The following is a 21,099-nucleotide window of genomic DNA, read 5'->3' as shown; positions in this document are numbered from 1 at the left end:
AGATTGTGTCACCGTCCAAATAATTCTGTACCTACCTGTATAGGAGAGAAATAAATGCACCTTTTGGGGCCTGAAAATTCCAGTTTCCACATGAACACCAGGGTCACACAGTGAAGTGGGTTTATTTTGTTCTTCCGCCTAGGCTGGATTCACACGTGGTGTATTTTTACGACACGGATTTAGCCTGCAGCAGAGGTCATGCAGATTTTGTTGCGCGTTTGCTGTGGAGTTCACCCTTTGCATTTTGAGAAATAAGCACTAGTCAGTAGAAGGGTATGTTCGTTCACACCGCTTATTTTCTGGCATATTTTGGAGCATAAAAAGCTTGTATTGTGCTCCAAAATACGCATGAAATATTCCTGCAAACATTCCTATTCATTTCCATGGGTAATAAACTGTGTGGTTCATATGAGGCATATTTTTACGCTGCTGAATTAAAAAAAAATAAAAAAATAAAAAGCCTTGTAAAATAAAAGTGACATGTCACTTCTTGAAGCGTTTTACAAGCTGATTTTTCTATTGACCCTACAAAAGCCACTTTGAGAATACGCCTCAAAATATGCCTGGATTCACAGGCCTTTTTATCTTGAAATTAGCCTAGTACTTCTCTGGCTCAAACATATGCCATGCGAACATAGCCTTACATACACTGTGTATTACGTGCAGATTTTCCAACAGCAAATTCGCTGCGTAATACAGTACCAGAAAACGAAATGAGATGTCAAGTTATCTTATCTAAAGGACCACCAAAAGCCATAGCAGAAAATGTGCACCTGTTTCTGCATAAAAAAAAAAATCAATACAACATTGAAGAGGAACTATCAAGTTGAACTGATCTGAATAGCGCGGTCTCCCTGATACCAGTGTTTTGTTCAACTAGACCCCCCCCATTCCAGAGGTATTGCCCGCTGTTGTGTTGGCTCCCTATATGTTAATTTGCTGTATAGCCAATGGGGTGGAGCTAGCTTCCCTGCCTCTGATGTTGACCAATCAGCACAATGCAGCTTGAGGGCTGTTCACGCCCTGTACAGCAAATTAGTATATAGGGAGCCAACACAACAGTGAGCTATATCTCTGGAACTGGGAATTATTGATCAGCTAGTAGCTTTGATAACTTGATTTCGCCATTACATAATTTACAAGTACACACAGTATGCTTTGTTCTAAAGAACACACATATATATATATATATATATATATATATACACACACATACATACATACATACATACACACACACACACACATATTTTTTTTACAGAGTGTGAGGAGAACCTATTTTAATGAAAGCACAAAGTACATAAAACAAAGTGTTTATTAAAGATACAATCTCCGAAAACATTGAGCTGAAAATAACTATTAGCGTGGTTTGAGAATGGTGTCCTTTCGGCCAGGATCACACACACAGTTTTGATGCAGTTTTTGCTGTAGTTTATAGGGCGATTTTTTTATTTTTTAAATCAAACACAGAAGTGAACACAAAAGAAAGGAGATGCATCAGTCTTTTCTTTATACCTTTCCTTCCTTTTGGATCCAGTTTTGGCTTTGACAAAAAAACAGTGTGAGTGTAAGTGTGTGTGTATGTGTATGTGTATGTGTATGTGTATGTGTATGTGTATGTGTGTGTGTGTGTGTTTTTTCCTGGCCTAAATGATAGTTCTTGCTTGTTTTGCGGAGTACTTTTGCCAAACACAGATGAAAGTAACACTTCTGAGTATTACATTAAAAGCTTGTTTCAGTTTTACGGAAGTGTCATTTTGCATTATGTAAACATTTGCATCCACCCCACTTGCATTTTCTCAATATAATGTGATGTGGACATTTCCTAAACCTGTTTAAGAAGGAACCTCAGAAAGATGAGGCTGGCTGGCGTCAATTCCCTCACTGTCCATATTCAGTAACTCCGTTGTATTGACCAGTTTTGTTATGTAAAATCTCTACAATGTAACAGTGGAGTTCCAGGTAACAGGACAGAAGAATATTAGTAGTGGAGTTACATGGTAACGGACATAGCCTGCAGCCATACAAATTGATCCAACAGAATACAAGATGAAATTTGTCAGTAAAGGGAGTAATGCGGATATCCTGTGTCTTTGGAATCCGTTCTAGCAGGCTTTCTTCTGATGGACCGGCGTGCCATCCTAAAAGCACCATAGGTGACGTCTTTAGAAATGATTGTCATGTCACAAGGAAAATAGCAGTTTCTTCAATTTCACTTCAAGCTGGAGCCTCTGGCCATATATACATAAAGTGAATGTAACAAAGCCAGGCTTCATCCTGCCATACATCTCTCGAATGCCGCATGTAGATCATCTATCCACACAAGCCAGTTCTATAGCTCCTCTGATCAGTGACCTCCTAGGATCAGAAAAAGCAGAGGTGGCAACTAGTAGATGACAGTAGGGACAATGCATACATTTTCCCATAACTGATCACTGGATGCAGCACGACCAGGATTCCCCCAAACAGCATGGAAAGTAGAAAGACCGTATAGGCTTGGGGGGAATCAAGTCTAGATCCTCATCGTCTGGAATCTCATCTAAATGGTAGCCATCCTGGAGAAGTTGCCTGTTAAGGTCTTGTGAGACTTGCTATAAAAAAACAAACAAAATTATAACCTAGATCAAAATGTATTTCTATTTCCGAAACGAAAGACCGTAATCCTTATTAGCAAATCATCATTATATCTAAAAGTCAGTCAGCACAAGTCGAAGGGTTCTGATGGAAGACCCGGGAAGCCACGGTGAAATCAACTTCCCCCTGGCTTCCCTGCCAGTCTGATGGTTGTACAACAGAATCCATGACAGATTCACAGGGCTCTGTGGCGATTTCAACCACTGGAATATATGTGAAGGAATTGCAGATAATGCAATGCCCCAATATAGAAGCATGGGTTCACCCAGTCTGTTATAATATGTAGGTAAAATAATGCAGAAAACCCCATTGTGGATTTCAATTTGGGCAGTAAACAGATAAAAATAGAATGCCCCGACTACTCTTTTGGGTACACTGGCTGATAAGATTTGTGGTGCAGTTGTCAGAAATATATCATTTTTCCAGCTTATTGAAATTAAAGTGAAGCTCCGCCTGTAATGAATATTGGCCATCTGTTAGAATATATCTGCTTTACCCTTTTTGCCATTTTTACTTATTATTCAGCTCATATTTATTCTGTGCAGTGTGGAAAGAATCCATTGCTTCCTGCAAACTGTTAATCTAAGGTGGAGCTTCAGTTTAAGACACAAAATATTAAAGAGATGGTTTTTCATACCTCTGCCGATGAATATCCAGAGGAGCATCTAGATTCCAGCTCCACATCACTACAACAGGAAGCAGGAAGGAAATCAGGCCAGGAAGCAGCAGTCAAAGTCAACAGGGCGGTGAGCGCAAGAGAAAAGAAAAATACATTTGGTTTAGTGGTCTCTCCATGTCAAACATACCATGAACTGTTGCACAGAATAAGATAAACTCACAACAAATGGGTGTAAGGTTCGGCAAATGGAAATTTCAGAGAAGCTCAGTGGCTAGTGCGGTCATTTCAGCACGAGCCAGAGGTCACTTCTGCATGGCATGGGCTATTCCTAAGTACTTTGGTTCCTGCCCACACTCCAAAAACAAGTTGATAGGTTAATTGGCTTTCTATGACGTGGCCATGCTTTCTATGTGTGTGCTTGATATAAGGAAATGTAGTTTTAAGCTACACTGGGGACAGGAAGAATAAAAGTCATTACCGTAGGTGTCCAGCTCTGTGGAATATGTTGGCGCTAAACTACACTGTACATTGTACGGACAGATGTTATTTTAACCCCTTCCCGCCACTGCCATTTTTCAGATTTTAATTTTTTTCCTCCCCACCTTCCAAAAGGAAAAAAAAATAATTAAGATTTCCGTCTATATAGCAGCATGAGGACTTGATTTTTGCGGGACAAATGTTTGTTTTTCATGGCACCCTTTAATGTACTGGGAAACTGTAGAAAAATTATTTGCGGGGTAGAATAGGAAGGAAGAAAAATAAAAAAATAAATAAAAAAAAGGATTCCTCGTTTTGGGGGTGGCGATTTCATTTTTATACAGCGTTCAGCAAAAACGACATGTTAACTTTATTCTGCGGGTCAATATAATTACGGCGATACCAAAATTAACGAATTGTTAAAAATAAAATTTGTTCTATGTCGCCATATTATGAGAGCCATTTCTTTTCTATTTTTCCGGCGATTGAGTGGTTTGAAGGCCTGTTTTTTGCAGGGCGAGCTGTAGTTTTGGGGTACATGAGAGTTTTTGATCACTTTTTATTCCATTTTTTTGTGGGAGATGGTGACCAAAAAACAGTTCACAGCAAAAATGCATTTTTACCACAACGTGTGAACACAGCCTAAAGGACAGATGCCACTTCTCTCCTTATTTGAATTCACTCCTGGCTTTAGCTGCAAAAACTGTATGAAAAAACCTAAATCAAAACCGGTTAAAAAAACAAAAACCTGCACATGTGAATACACCCTTTATTCAAAACACAATACAGTCCAGCACTAGCATTTTGTAAATCTCAACTGTACTAAAGGTCTTAGGCCTCATGCACACTTCCGTGTGCCGTTGTACGGCCGTTAATGACGGTCCCGTCACACGGATGGCTTCCGTGTGCAGCCCTTTGTTTCACGGACCAAATTCAATGCAAAGGCCGAGACTGTTCCGTCAAAAACGGGCAGGAGTAGTACCTGCACAACTTTTGACGGAACGGCCGCACGTTTCCGTTAAAACAACGGAAGTGTGCATGGCCGCATTGAGATGTATGGGTTCAGGGTGCTATCCGTGACAACGGATAGCACCCTGAAGGAAAAAACTGAAGTGGGAATGAGACCTTAAGCCAAAAAAACAAGTGCAACCGTAAGCAAATGAAAGCTTTAAAGAGGCTCTGTCACCAGATTATCAAACCCCTATCTCCTATTGAATGTGATCGGCGCTGCAATGTAGATTACAGTAACGTTTTGTTTTTTTTGAAAAACGATCTTTTGCCCAAGTTATGAGCAATTTTATATTTATGCAAATGAGCTTTTCAATGGACAACTGGGCGTGTATTGTGTTTTTAGCAAACTCCCTAGAGACGAGCATATTAACCTTTTGGACGCCTGCAGCCGATGTATCTTCTTTGTCCGACGACAAGGTTGAAGGACCTGTGGGTGATGTCACGCTGTGTCTGCTGTGAAAGAAGCTGGGTGGGAACGATGAGAAGTGCATGACGCGGATTTGTCAGCGTCATACATTTTTATTCACAACGCCCAGTTGGTAAAAACACAATACACGCCCAGTTGTCCATTGAAAAGCTCATTTGCATAAATATAAAATTGCTCATAACTTGGGCAAAAATGATCGTTTTTCAAAAAAATCAAAACTTTGCTGTTATCTACATTGCAGTGCCGATCACATTCAATAGGCATTTGATAATCTGGTGACAGAGCCTCTTTAAATAAACAAACTTTTTTTTAACTTTCCCTAACTCACCCCACCCTGCAATGTTTGTCTACAATCAATCATTGACAGGATTACAAGGAACCCCTGTACAGAACGCAATATCTTATAGATCATCTCGCATATCAAAATTCCATCGAAAACTAAAAACTAGATTAACAAGTGAAACTACTTTTTAACCACTTCCTGGCCAGGCTCATTTTCACATTTTAGCCATGTGCCAATTTAAAATAAGATTGTTCTTCTAATTACTCTTTCAACCTACATGTATTTGGTCTTGTTTTTTCTCTCATATTGGGCTTCCATATTCTTTAAAAAAATAATAATAAATAACTGATTTAACACTTTATTTTTTGAGGAGGGAAGGGGGATCACTTCAAACACTTCAAACAGCCATATCTCTGGCTAATCTTTCAATTAACGACACATACAGAGATGGAATACGGCACATACATCCCCATAGAGAATGCGAACGGGAGCCGTTCCATTCACTATAGCGTACGCAGTCTGTGTGGGAACGGCGCATGCGCTGCTCCCACACAGACCAAAAGGAAGGTCTTCGGCAGAGCGAAATCCAGGGCCATTTTCATGTGGACCGGAAGCCGCGGCCGGACAGTAAGAGGACGACTTTCAGTCATATGTTCAAGGAAGCGAAGACGCAAGGAATAGGAGCGGAGGCGGCAGGTAAGTTATGTTTGTGTATGTGATGTGTTTTACGTTCGTGTATGTTTGTGTTATACTGTCTGATTACCACTGTATCTAATCCTCCTACACTGTGCATTCGCTCAGAAAATGGCGGCACACAGTGTAGGAGGTTTGAACATTCAACCCCCTCCTTCTCCTGGCACTAGCCAGGATAAGGAAGGGGGGATTGTGTGAGGACACTAGAGCGAGTGTGTCTACCCCAAATTTGCAGCATAAAGCAATGAGGTTGCTTTACCACATTGCCAATGCTGTAATTTTGGGAATTGCTCCCTCTAGTGACCAGCACATGGAAATGTTATAAATTAGAATGTAATTTATAATATTTCCTGACTTGTGAAAAAATTAAAACAATGTCTAATCACTTATATACTAACTGAAAAAAAATTAAACATTTTCTAGCGACACATTCCCTTTAAAGAGTGTTCAAAAAATGATGCCAATCTAAAGTAGACATATGGGAAATGTAAACTAGTAACTATTTTGGGTGGTATAACCATCTCTTTTACAAGAATAAACACTGAATATATCGACCAAATTTTACCACGAACATAAAGCCCAATGTGTCACGAGAAAACAATCTCCTAATCGCTTGGATAGGTTTAAGCATTCCGACGTTATTACCACATAAAGTGAAATATGTCAGATTTGAAAAATGGGCTCTGAGCCTTAAGGCCCAAACTAGGCTGCGTACTTAAAGAGGCTCTGTCACCACATTATAAGTGCCCGATCTCCTACATAAGGAGATCGGCACTATAATGTAGGTGACAGTAATGCTTTTTATTTAAAAAAAACGATCTATTTTCACCACTTCATTAGCGATTTTAGATTTATGCTAATGAGTTTCTTAATGCCCAAGTGGGCGTATTTTTACTTTAGACCAAGTGGGCATTGTACAGGGGAGTGTATGACGCTGACCAATCAGCGTCATACACTTCTCTCCATTCATTTCTTCAGCTCATAGGGATCCTGTCTTATACTAACACATTAACAATACTGAAGTGTTTCGACAGTGAATAGACATTCCACAGGATGCCTATTCACAATCCCTGCACTTAGTTACGGTTTCTATGGTAGTTACAGCAGAGCAAGCGTAATCTCTCGAGATTACAACGAGATTACGCTTGCTCTGCTGTAACTACCACAGAAACAGTAACGAAGTGCAGGGATTGTGAATAGACATCCCGTGGAATGTCTGTTCACTGTCTAAACACTTCAGTATAAGACAGCACATAAGGATCTAGCAGGATCCCTATGCGCTGTGTAAATGAATGGAGAGGAGTGCATGACGCTGATTGGTCAGCATCATACACTCCTCTGTACAACGCCCACTTGGTCTAAAGTAAAAACACGCCCACTTGGGCATTAAGAAACTCATTAGCATAAATCTAAAATCGCTAATAAAGTGGTGAAAATAGATCGTTTTTTTAAATAAAAAGCATTACTGTCACCTACATTATAGCGCCGATCTTATGTAGGAGATAGGGCACTTATAATGTGGTGACAGAGCCTCTTTAAGTACGCAGCCTAGTTTGGGCCTTAAGTCTCAGAGCCCATTTTTCACTTTATGTGGTAATAACGTCGGAATGCTTAAACCTATCCAAGCGATTCTGAGATTGTTTTCTCGTGACACATTGGGCTTTATGTTAGTGGTAAAATTTGGTCTATATATTCAGTGTTTATTCTTAATTTAAATGCATCGGCTTGTAAAACAGATGGTTATACCACCCAAAATAGTTACTAGTTCACATTTCCCATATGTCTACTTTAGATTGGCATCATTTTTTGAACACTCTTATTTTTCTTGGACGTTATAAGACTTAGAACATAAACAGCAATTTCTCATATTAAGACAAATTTCAAAAGCCTGTTCAGTTCTGAAGTGGCTTTGAGGGGCCTATGTATTAGAAAACCCCATAAAACACCCCATTTTAAAAACTAGACCCCTCAAAGTAGCAGCATTTAGAAGTTTTTTTTAACCCTTTAGGCATTTCACAGGAATTTCAGCAAAGTGGAGGTGACATTTGCAAATTTCATTTTTCTTGCTGAATTTAAATTTTATTAAAAAATTTTCTGTAACACAGAAGGTTTTACCAGAGAAACACTACTAAATATGTATTGTCCAGATTCTGAAGTTTTTAGAAATGTCCCACATGTGGCTCTAGTGCGCTCATGGACAAAAACACAAGCCCCAGTAGTAGAGAAGCACCTAGTGCATTTTGGGGCCCCTTTTTTATTAGAATATATTTTAGGCAGCATGCCAGGTTTGAAGAGGTGCCAAAACAGTAGGAATCCCCCAAAAGTGACCCTATTTTGGAAACTGCACCTCTCAAGGAATTCATTTATGGGTGTTGTGACTATTTAGAATCCAAAGTTTTTTCACAGAATTTATTTGAATTTGGCTGTGAATTTAAAAAAAATGAAATTTTTTCCAATAAGATGTAGTTTTGGCTCAAAATGTCTTATTTTCACAAGGAATAAAATACCCGATTTTGTTGCCAAATTTGTCCTGAGTGCGGCAATACCCCATTTGTGGTGATAAACTGCCGTTTGGGCCCATGATAGGGCTCAGAAGGAAAGGACCACCATCTGGCCTACTGGGGATTTTCTGGTGCCAAGTCATGTATGCAGAAGCCCCTGAGGTACCAGTACAGTTGAAACCCCCGAGAAGTGACCCCGTTTTAAAAACTACACCCCTTAAGGCATTCATCTAGAGGTGTAGTGAGCATTTTGACCCCACAGGTATTGTGTAAAAGATAATGCACAGCAGATGGTGCAGAGTGAGATTTGCAATTTTCTATACATATATGCCATTTCATTGTCCGATATATTGTGCCCTGCATGCGCCACCGGAGATATACACTCCATTAACTGTAATGTGGGTTCTCCCGGGTACAGCAATACCCTAGATGTGGCTGTTAGCTGCCTGGGCACACAGCAGGGCCCAGAGGGGAAAGATGAGGGGGATAAGCTGTGCGGAGTGCATCAGGGCAAGTAAAACTGGGGTAGATTGAAAATCAAGGGATGTAGGATACATTTTAAAACACTCTTTCATACAGAGCCCTGGTTTTTTGGGACACGTTTCACATTGATACATTGTGTCATCCCTTATCGCCCTCTTATAGCAGACTTTGCACCTCTTTTGACTTTTTCCCTTCTTGCAGGTTTGGGGAACTTCTCCTGGAAAGTGTTGCCCTTGTACGATACGTGTGGCCTCACTTCCAGAAGTACTGGGTGCCCCCCCTTCTTGGTCCCTAAAAATTAGGTTCTTGATAACCACTTCTTGAAATTCCAGGAAAGTTTCCCTCTGGCCTGTACATCGATGTAAAACGTACACATTGTACAATGCCATCTGTATGATGTGCACGGCCAGCTGCTTATACCACACCGCATGGCGCTGTAGGGCTTCAGGACTTGATCTGACAAGTCCACCCCTCCCATGTACCTATTGTAGTCTGGTTTGGGGGGCTCTGTACTGGTACAGGTACATGGGTACTGGTTTGGCCATGTATTGTTGTAAATACAAGGACATCTCTCTTGTCCTTGTACTTGACACACAATATGTTGCTGCTAGATTGTGCCCTGCTCTCACCCCTACTGAGTGTTTGCCCAAGCAGAGTCTTAGGGAGGCCTCTCAGATTTCTGCTAGCAGTGCCGCATGACTTCTGGAAGCGAGGCAGTTGAAGAGTGGGACGCTGGTATAAAAATTATCCAGGTAGAGGTGGTGACCCTGGTCCAGCAGTGGGTGCACCAAATCCCACACAATTTTTGCATTATCTCCAGTAAGGGTGGGCATTCTGGGGGCTGAATACTGGTGTCCTTCGCTTCATATATCCTAAATTTGTAGGTATACCCGGATGCACTCTCGCACAGCTTATACATCTTCACGCCATACCTTGCCCTCTTACTCGGCAGGTACTGGCGGAATTGAACCCTCCCTTTAAAATGTACCAGGGACTCATCTATAGAAATACACTTCTCGGGGAGGGGGGGAAAGCTTTGGAAACCCGGGCACTGAAATGGTCCAACAGGGGTCTCAGTTTATACAAATGGTCAAAACTAGGGTCATCTCGGGGTGGGCACTGCTCATTATCAGTATAATGTAAGAAGTGAAGTATTGCCTCATTTTTTTTTTTTTTTAGGTTCCAGTTCAGTTCTGAAGTAGCTTTGAGGGACCTATATATTAGAAACACCTACCAAAAAACACCCCGTTTTAGAAACTAGGCCCCTCAAAGTATTCACAACAGCATTTAGAAAGTTTATTAACCCTTTAGGTGCTTCACAGGAATTTAAAGCAAAGTAGATGTGAAATTTACATATTTAATTTTTTTTGTCAGAAAATCCTTTTAATTCAATTTTTTTTCTGTAAAACAGAAGGTTTTAACCGAGAAACGCAACTTAATACTTATTGCCCAGATTATGCAGTTTTGAGAAATATCCCACATGTGGCCCTAGTGCGGTAATGGACTGAAGCACCGGCCTCCGAAGCAAAGGAGCACCTAGTGGATTATGAGGGCTCTTTTTTATTAGGCACCATGTCCGGTTTGAAGAGGTCTTGTGGTGCCAAAACAGTGGAAACACCCAAAAAGTGATCCCATTTTGGAAACTAGACCCCTTGAGGAATTCATTGTAGTTTTCATGGGGTGCATGTGACTTTTTGTTCAATTTTTAGGAGGCTGGGAGACTAAAAGACAGCAATCCTACTATTGTTTTTTATTCAATTTTTTTTACAGCGTTCACCGTGCGCTATAAATGACATTCAGTTTATTCTGCGGGGCGATACGATTACATATGTTTATAGTTGTTTTTTTTATGGCGTTTGCACAATAAAATACTTTTTATTAAAAATAATTTACTTTTTGTGTTGCCATAATCTAGGAGCCATAACGTTTGTTTCTTTTTCCATGCCGTGCAAGGACTGTTTTTTTGCGTAACGAACTGTAGTTTCGATCAGAACCCTTTTTAGATGCATCCAACTTTTTGATCTCTTTTTATTCCATTTTTTGGGAAGTGAAGTGACCAAAAAAAAAATAATTGAGATTCTAGTATGGTTTATTATTATTTTCTCTTACGGTGTTCACCGCGCGGGATAAATAACAAAATAGTTTTGTAGATCAGGCCGTTAAGGACGCGGTGATACCAATTACGTATAGTTTGTTTATTTATTTTTATTAATAATAAAAGCACGGATAAAGGGAAAAAGGGGGACTTTTTATTTTTTGTTACTTTTAATTTTCTTATTTTTACACAACATTTTTTTAACTTTATTACTTTGTCCCACTAGGGGACTTGAGGGCAGGAGGCCCTGATCGCTATTCTAATACACTACACGCGTAGTGCAGTGTATTAGAGCTGTCAGCAAGAATAGTGGCTCCTGACTTAGTCAGGACCCACTAGGCTTCCGTAGATGGCATAGCTCGACGCCATTGTTAGGCGTCCGGTTGCCATAGTCACCATCGCCGGCCGCTATCATGTAGCGGGCTGACGATGGTAGCTTAGCCCTTAAGAAGCCGCTATTGAACGCGGCTTCCAAGGGGTTAATCAGCGGGGACACAGCGATCGGTCCCCGCTGAAGGAGCTGCGGCAACTGCTGTTCGAGACAGCAGCTCTCACAGCTCCTGTATGTGTCAGGAAAACGGCCGAAATGGCCGTTCCTCCCGCGACGTACTATTCCGGCGCGGAGCGCGAACGATGCACTTAGCACAACGGAATAGTACGTCCAGGAGCGGGAAGGGGTTTAAAGATTTGCTAAAAATATCCAAGTTGTAAAACTTTGTCCCAATTCTAGTAAGGGTTTTTATATGTTTTCTCGTGAGAATTCTCACCTGTAACAAGGTCACTGCTGTCTCTCCTAGGTTTCTAAATACTAAAAATCAGGAAGAATGTGCATTACAACAATCTAGGAATGCACTAAGTGACAACTGAAGATCTACATAACCCTGTGTGTTCTGCTTCGGTTACTGACTTCAGGCTGCTTACTGGATGATGTATGACTATTGCCAACCAGACATCTCTGCCCCTCTGTGCAGTGGGCTGGTATTTGTACACTTACAGTGACATGCTGCTTGCTGCTGCACAGAATACAGTCAGCAGCCTCTCCTGTGCCTTAGACCTGATTCTGGGGCTCTCCAGCATCCGGTTCATCTATGATCCACATACAGTGAAGGAAATAAGTATTTGATCCCTCGCTGATTTTGTAAGTTTGCCCACTGTCAAAGTCATGAACAGTCTAGAATTTTTAGGCTAGGTTAATTTTACCAGTGAGAGATAGATTATATAAAAAAAAAACAGAAAATCACATTGTCAAAATTATATATATTTATTTGCATTGTGCACAGAGAAATAAGTATTTGATCCCCTACCAACCATTAAGAGTTCAGCCTCCTCCAGACCAGTTACACGCTCCAAATCAACTTGGTGCCTGCATTAAAGACAGCTGTCTTACATGGTCACCTGTATAAAAGACTCCTGTCCACAGACTCAATTAATCAGTCGGACTCTAACCTCTACAACATGGGCAAGGCCAAAGAGCTTTCTAAGGATGTCAGGGACATCGATCTGGGGCTCCATGCAAAATCTCACCTCGTGGGGTATCCTTGATCCTGAGGAAGGTGGGAGCTCAGCCGAAAACTACACAGGGGGGAACTTGTTCATGATCTCAAGGCAGCTGGGACCACAGTCACCAAGAAACCATTGGTAACACATTACGCCGTAATGGATTAAAATCCTGCAGTGCCCGCAAGGTCCCCCTGCTCAAGAAGGCACATGTACAGGCCCGTCTGAAGTTTGCAAATGAACATCTGGATGATTCTGAGAGTGATTGGGAGAAGGTGCTATGGTCAGATGAGACTGAAATTGAGCTCTTTGGCATTAACTCAACTCGCCATGTTTGGAGGAAGAGAAATGCTGCCTATGACCCAAAGAACACCGTCCCCACTGTCAAGCATGGAGGTGGAAACATTATGTTTTGGGGGTGTTTCTCTGCTAAGGCCACAGGACTACTTCACCGCATCAATGGGAGAATGGATGGAGCCATGTACCGTCAAATCCTGAGTGACAACCTCCTTCCCTCCACCAGGACATTAAAAATGGCTCGTGGCTGGGTCTTCCAGCACGACAATGACCAGAAACATATAGCCAAGGCAACAAAGGAGTGGCTCAAAAAGAAGCACATTAAGGTCATGGAGTGGCCTAGCCAGTCTCCAGACCTTAATCCCATTGAAAACTTATGGAGGGAGCTGAAGATCCGAGTTGCCAAGCGACAGCCTCGAAATCTTAATGATTTACAGATGATCTGCAAAGAGGAGTGGGCCAAAATTCCATCTAACATGTGTGCAAACCTCATCATCAACTACAAAAAACGTCTGACTGCTGTGCTTGCCAACAAAGGTTTTGCCACCAAGTATTAAGTCTTGTTTGCCAAAGGGATCAAATACTTATTTCTCTGTGCAAAATGCAAATAAATATATATAATTTTGACAATGTGATTTTCTGTTTTTTTTTTTATGCAATCTATTTCTCACTGGTAAAATTTACCTAGCCTAAAAATTCTAGACTGTTCATGTCTTTGACAGTGGGCAAACTTACAAAATCAACAAGGGGTCAAATACTTATTTCCTTCACTGTAAGTTCACTCGTAGAATAAATACTGCAGAAATTTCTCAGAGTATTACAGCTGCAGCAAAGTGGAGATTTGAACAAAACTCGTCAACACACTGCAGAAATAAATAAATCACACGAAAGACGTACCGATCCTGACCTGCGGTGTGGATTCTTTATCTGCAGAATGTAAATTTCTATTGCGAAAATGCTGCAGAAACGCTGAACGGAAATTCCTCAGTATTTACCCTAAGTGTTAATTTGGCTTAAAGGGGTTTTCCGAGTTAAAATGGCTATGTGTTAATGCTTGTAATTTATTAATGTGAATACATTTGTAATAGACTTACATTTGGCCCGTTTCCAGATGCTGCCGTGGGGTACTTGATGGGTGATGTCACTCTCGGGCCTCTGGGTTGATCTTTAATTCTCTTCCGGGTAAACGACACGTCACTTGTGACTTGCCGTGCATGGGCTGTTCTGTTGTAACGCGCATGCGCGGTCCCTGCTGTTCTCGAGATAACAGCAGGGACCGCGCATGAGCGTTACGGGCTGTACAACAGAACAGCCCATAAACGGCACAAGCGATGTGTCCTTTACCCGGAAGAGAATTGAAGATCAACACAGCGGCCAGAGAGTATCACCCGTCAAGTACCCCACGGCAGCATCTGGAAATGGGGCTAATTCGGAAAATGTAAGTCTATTACAAATGTATTTACATTAATAAATTACAAACATTAACAGTCATTTTAACTCGGAAAACCCCTTTAACTGTAGCTTCTGCTAGATGTAATTTGGCTGCACCTTCCTTTGCGATGTCTGGACAACGCATGAGACATGCAATTACCAGAATTTCTGCCTGCAGACAGCGATGTGTACAATTAGAACAGGGGACAGAAGGTGGAATATTGTCTTTCAAAACGCAAGTCAAAGGTTGATTGGGAAAAAAATACAAGAACACGGTTATAATATGGGTTAGGCGGTAGCTGAAATTATTTCACTTCTCTGCTGGAATTGTTCTTTAATTCTGCCTTTTAGCGTGTTTAAAGTGGAGTCACCTGTCAGAATCCAGGTACACTAGGGCTTCGTCAGATGCCTGGGTGAGGGCTGCATATCCCTTGTTAAACTTTACTGACCTACAATAAGGAAGAGATATTATTACACATATAAATGACAGACAGAGCTCTATGTACTAACTTATTGTCCACCAAGCCCTACCTTTTAGGTGCAGCCTTTATTTTCCCTGTTCCTCCAAGTATTCCTTTTTTCCTGAGAGCTGCCCGTGCCAAGTCTCGCTGCCTTTCTGAAAGGAGAGAAGCTTGGTTTTAGGTCCTGCATACAAGTAGTTCCTGTAATGCCCATTCAATCCTAAAATATAACGTCTGCTCTTTTGCTTTGAGCCCTCTCCTTGCATAAGAGCAACCAGCCTAAGGCTGCCAAAGTGTAATCCCTGAAAGACCAGTTCCTATAACCTGTCTGACAGTCAGGGCTAGAAAAAAAGAACAACCCTTAGCATTCTCATATGGGTGTTAAGATTAGGTGCTATGGAAACCCAAGTTCCATGTCCTTACTACAAGCACATGATCCCAAACCCATGTAATATTGCAGGTTTCTAAACCAGGGAGTTGTCAGCTGATAAGCTAATGTTTATGGGGATTGGAAGAGCAGGACATATGTATTTACATGGGGATCATGGCTGATGGCTGTCAGTATATCACCAGCTTTAGAGTTATATTTCACTACAGCAGGATGAAGCATTAGCAACGGACACGCTCATTTCACTATTACCAATATATGGTCGCTTAACATTGTAATGGAAACGTATGATGTCCTTTGCCCATATACAGGGCATTCGGAAAGACTTGAGAACTTTAACACATTTTGTTATGTTGAGGCCTTGTGGGAAAATAAAAATTAAGTTTTTCCCCAATCATTCTGCACTCAATACCCCATAATGAAAAAATTAAAACAGCATTAGAAATTTTTGCAAAATGTATTAAAAACTCACATTTCGCATGGACATAAGCATTCCGACCCTTTGAAATGACACTTGAAATTTTTCTACACCTTGATGACAATGCATATCAGAGCCAAAACTAAGCCATGAAGAGGAAATAGCTGCACTGAAAGTTCCCAAGAGCACAGTGGCCTCCATAATTCTTAAATGGAAGACGTTTGGCAGCTCCAGGAATCTTCCTAGAGCTGGCCATCCCTTCAAACTAGGTAATCAGGGTAGAAGGGCCTTGGTAAGAAAGGGGACAAGAACCCAATGGTCACTCTGGCTGAGCGCCAAAGATCATGTGTGCAGATGGGAGAAGCTTCCAGAAGGTCAACCATCACTGCAGCACTCCACCAATCTGGGCTTTATGGCAGAGTGGCCAGAAAGAAACCTCTCCTCAGTTAACGACACATGAAAGCCCTTCTGGAGTTTGCAAAAAAAAAACAGAAAACAACGCCTAAAGGACTCTCAGACTGTGAGAAACAAGATTCTGTGGTCTGATGGAACCAAGATTAAACTTTTTGGCCCCAATTCTAAGGGTTATGTTTGGGGGAAACCAGACACTGCACATCACCTGCCCAATACCACCCCCACATTGAAGAATGGGGTGGCAGCATCATGTGTTGGGGTGTTTTTCAAATTCCAACAAGACAATGACCCTAAGCACACAGCCAAGACAACACTACCACCTTGAGACTGCGTCTCCTTTCCATTTTAATATGATTCTTCTATCAATAAAAGTGGGAACGTAGTATCCCTTTTACCCTGACACAGCGCTGGATCATTCCTCTCTTCTCTTCAACATAGGAGTGACTTAGGGACAACTCTGTGAATGTCCTTGAGTGGCCCAGCCAGAGCCCTGACTCGAACCCAATTGAACATCTCTGGAGAGACCTGAAAACGTCTGTCCACCGACAGTCCCCACCCAACCTGACAGAGCTCGAGAGGATCTGCAGAGAAGAATGGCAGGAAATCCCCAAACACTGTGGCATCATACCCAGGAAGACTGGAGGCTGTTATCACTGCCAAAGGGGCTTCCACTAAGTTTAGAGGGTCTGAATACTTATGTCAATGCAATATTTTAATTTTTCCTTTCTAATAAATTAGCAGAGATTACTAACATTCTGTTTTCACTTTGTCATTATGGGGTAGAGAGCAGAATGATGGGGAAAAACTTGTTTTATTTATTTTAGCACAAGTCCTCAACATAACAAAATGTGGAAAAATGCAAAGGGTCTGAAGACTTTCCGAATGCTTTGAAAATGTGCCCTTGCAGTGTCATTAATATCTCTTGAGGAATGCACGCTACGCACAGGGTGCAGTGTGTAAGGGAGAGGCACCTGCCTGCTAGACATTGGGATTACAAATACACACAAGGTTACAGCCATTTGAATACATACATTTAACAACCCGTTTTACATTATAGGTGAGCACAATGTAGAAATACTTATACAATATAAAGTAAAATGTTTGAACATTGACAAGTTTTTCAATAGAACATTCACAAAAAAAAAAATGGACCATACTGTAAACCATGAATAGTGACCAGCAGTGTTTGCACCTCTTGGGCCTAGTTCACATCGCGTTTTAGCCCTACAACTAGCGTGTATAGCGTGTACGATGGGAAAGCTTGCGACGTACACTATAAACATAGGGCTCCATTAGCCTGATGGGAGACCAAAAGAGTATTCCTTTGGCCTTGTCGGGCTAGTATACATCGGTAAACCTTTTTTATGGAGGATGAAATATCATAGTAGACTACGCTATTCCATCCTGAGGGATCCTGCAAAAAAAACAAAAAACTTCTACTGCACACGTTATTTTTTCCCCAAGGAAGTCTATGTGTGACGGTTTGGCATCGGTTAGATGTATTCATTAAATGTCAGCTCGGAGAGCTCACCCAGGGCCGGAGTCCACGGGAAGGGCATCAGGTCACACTCAGCCCGGGGATTACGGACCTGGGGAAGTCCCTGACAAAACTTTCTATAGATCAACAGTGACGTCAAGGGCATTCTAATATACAGCATCCCTGGTCACAGCATCGGAAGCTCAACTATGGATCTGGAGAAGCCCCTGTGGATGTCGCTGTCCACATATGGACAATGATATCTGGGGCTTTCAACTACGGTGTCCCCAGCCAGGGCATCGGAATTGCTAGCTAACAATAACGTTCTATAGTTATTTATTAATGTCTATGGGAGCCGGCTTCAGCCTAACCAGGAGCGCGGATCACAGCGCTCAGCTAAATGCTTTTACCCCTTCGTTTCAGCAATGGTGGGGGTCTAAGCATCTGGACTCCACCAATCAAAACTTCTGATGTGTCTCTAGGACATATCAAAAGTTTTGTGAAGGTGCAGTAACTATTTAAAGAGGCTCTGTCACCAGATTTTGCAACCCCTATCTGCTATTGCAGCAGATCGGCACTGCAATGTAGATTACAGTAACGTTTTGATTTTTTAAAAACGAGCATTTTTGGCCAAGTTATGACCATTTTTGTATTTATGCAAATGAGGCTTGCAAAAGTCCAAGTGGGCGTGTATTATGTGCGTACATCGGGGCGTGTATTATGTGCGTACATCGGGGCGTTTTTACTACTTTTACTAGCTGGGCGTTCTGACGAGAAGTATCATCCACTTCTCTTCAGAACGCCCAGCTTCTGGCAGTGCAGACACAGCGTGTTCTCGAGAGATCACGCTGTGACGTCACTCACTTCCTGCCCCAGGTCCTGCATCGTGTCGGCCACATCGGCACCAGAGGCTACAGTTGATTCTGCAGCAGCATCAGCGTTTGCAGGTAAGTAGCTACATCGACTTACCTGCAAACGCTGATGCTGCAGCAGAATCAACTGTAGCCTCTGGTGCCGATGTGTCCTCGCTCGTCCGACACGATGCAGGACCTGGGGCAGGAAGTGAGTGACGTCACAGCGTGATCTCTCGAGAACACGCTGTGTCTGCACTGCCCGAAGCTGGGCGTTCTGAAGAGAAGTGGATGATACTTCTATACACAACGCCCAGCTAGTAAAAGAAGTAAAAACGCCCCGATGTACGCACATAATACACGCCCACTTGGACTTTTACTTTAAACACGCCCACTTGGACTTTTGCAAGCCTCATTTGCATAACTACAAAAATGGTCATAACTTGGCCAAAAATGCTTGTTTTTAAAAAATAAAAACGTTACTGTAATCTACATTGCAGCGCCTATCTGCTGCAATAGTAGATAGGGGTTGCAAAATCTGGTGACAGAGCCTCTTTAAAGGAAATCTGTCAGCAGTTTTGAGGCCCCAGAACTGCTGACAGCGCTATCTATATAGGGGGGTGCATTCTAACGATATCCGTTGTCTTGGTCATACAAGTTGTGTGACCAAGAAGTTTACTTTTAAGTCCCCCGGCACCACAGTAGCAAGTGCCACTATCTGCTCTAAATTATGATTCTAGCGTCCAATCAGGAGACAGCTAGAGCCCTCAGAGCAGTGGGGAGGGGCTGACAGCAAATTCTAATGAGAAGATTCAGGTTTGCAACATGCCCACAAAGCGACATCTTGTTTTCATGTATAGAGGTATATTCAGACACTGCGGTCATATCATGATTAATTACAGCAAAACGCTGCGATTTTTTGGGAGAAAATGTGGCATATTGACACAATTTCATGCCAATAAACCGTGTTGTGACCGCACCATCTAATTATACCCTATTTGTAAATCCTACCAGTCACACAAGTGCCAAATTGTTATTTGTGGGAAACGCTTTCAGTCCATCAGTACTCGCCGTGAATACTTACGTAACTTGGCTTGGATTGTAGGACCCTTGCTCATCAGATATGGTCCTTTTTTTTCCACACCAGATCCCTTGGACTCCATAGTCCATCCCTGTCACGTGGATAAAGAGGATTATTACAATGTAATGACTTAATCTTATTAGTAGTACGTAACGCACAAAAGAGTAGAGACAAACGTTTCTTTTACAAAACTAAGAGTCGGACATGAAAAATCCCTAGTAAAAAGTAAATACAATGCAGTTGTATATTGTATGTAAATCTATTAGCTTTTGTATTCAGTTATAAGCCACTTTAGGACCCCTGCAGGCTGCGAATACACCATTTGTCAGGGAACCTGATATGCAACAGGTAAAGTCATCTCTATGATAACCAAGTCTCTCCACTGGTGATAAGATACAGGGAGATCACCATGAAGAACGACATACAGGGAAAGAATGACTTTTCTAATTTAATACTTGCATCGCCTAAATGGCAAAATTCTCAGACAACCACGACTGTAGTCATTAAACTAGTGACAATCAATAGTGGATCCTTGCTTCAACATTAGTCACATCTGCCATAATTGGCGCATCTATAGTCTCCATTGGAGAGCGTAGTTTTCCTGCTGACCCCATTAAAAAAATAATAATAAAACAGTCCTTGAATGGTTCTCCATCACCCCATACAGAAGTGACAGCTTACAGCTCATATAGGGGGGGGGGGGGGGGGGGGGAATTTACCATTCAGAAGACTGGAAAAGCTGGGTGATCACCCTTGTAAGAGCTGTAATGGCAGCTGGTGAATTATAGATATAATTAGAAGATACAGAGTAGAATTTACCACCCGAATAGCTGAAGAACTTATATTTACTGTTGATTATTGTAATGCATATACAAAATATCTCCTCTCAGGTGAAAGGGTCATTACAGCAGGTGGAGGAAAAGAAACAAGAACATTCAGTGCTAACGTAACAAGAATAGATCGTGTAAATAACAAGAGGCAGAGGAAGTGACTCAGACAGAACTGACAGCCCTGCCATGAAATGGACCGAATTCTATCCGCCGGGTCTTGATGCCAAAGATGTACACCGGGCAGTGGCAGATCCACAGGAGATACACCTCAGAACAGGGTACCGGGTGCTGTACATCAGTTCACACCCAATATACAAGAGCGGCTCTGACATTAGTCACTAGAGCTCAGCAGACACCCGCCGTACAGCTCCTAACGTAATATTTACCGGTACCAGACCCATTCCCGGTGTTACCTGCGCGCTGTCCCCAGCAGAGGAGCGGTGTCCGGTGACACTCCGACTACCAGGCTCCATCTGACTGTCTCAGGCCGGCGGCTTACACCACCCAAGGCTCAACACTTCTGGACCAACGGAAACCAGCGGCTCTGATCACATGACTTGTAGCTCCGCCTTCTGAAGATGACAGTAGTAGACATTTTGGAAGCTGTTAGCGGGTCACGTGTCGTTCTGCGCTGATTCTGAGTTTGTTACACTAGGGAAGGTAGCTATAGTGATAACTTGTACTGCCGCGTACTCCGGGGTAATGGCGACAACAGGGTCAGACTGGGACTA

The 21,099-nt window shown here is 42.0% G+C and overlaps 1 protein-coding gene across 1 annotated transcript; it reads right to left on the bottom strand.

The window, feature by feature from the left end:
- Positions 1-1,297: 1,297 nt before the first annotated feature.
- On the bottom strand, positions 1,298-20,948 carry FAM219B (family with sequence similarity 219 member B). The gene is made up of 6 exons (XM_075857797.1): positions 20,782-20,948; positions 19,542-19,629; positions 14,980-15,064; positions 14,820-14,897; positions 3,272-3,320; positions 1,298-2,591 (listed from the first exon to the last, which is right to left on the bottom strand). Exons 1-6 carry the CDS (start codon positions 20,839-20,841, stop codon positions 2,433-2,435), a joined length of 519 nt encoding a protein of 172 aa, XP_075713912.1. The 5' UTR covers positions 20,842-20,948; the 3' UTR covers positions 1,298-2,432.
- Between the last annotated feature and the right edge of the window lie 151 nt (positions 20,949-21,099).

The sequence above is a fragment of the Rhinoderma darwinii genome, chromosome 3 (assembly GCF_050947455.1).
Source record: "Rhinoderma darwinii isolate aRhiDar2 chromosome 3, aRhiDar2.hap1, whole genome shotgun sequence".
Classification (NCBI taxonomy): domain Eukaryota; kingdom Metazoa; phylum Chordata; class Amphibia; order Anura; family Rhinodermatidae; genus Rhinoderma; species Rhinoderma darwinii.
This window is presented reverse-complemented; position numbering and strand designations above follow the sequence as displayed.

What these genes read in the sequence shown, in the direction of transcription:
- FAM219B (XM_075857797.1), bottom strand. Translation starts at nt 20,841, where the DNA reads ATGGAGCCTGGTAGTCGGAGTGTCACCGGACACCGCTCCTCTGCTGGG. An exon ending in TACAATCCAAGCCAAGTTAC is followed by an intron (nt 15,065 to 19,541) that starts GTAAGTATTCAC and finishes CTCTCCTTTCAG; the next exon opens with AAAGGCAGCGAGACTTGGCA. An exon ending in CTGGATATTCATCGGCAGAG is followed by an intron (nt 2,592 to 3,271) that starts GTATGAAAAACC and finishes GTTTTTTTATAG; the next exon opens with CAAGTCTCACAAGACCTTAA.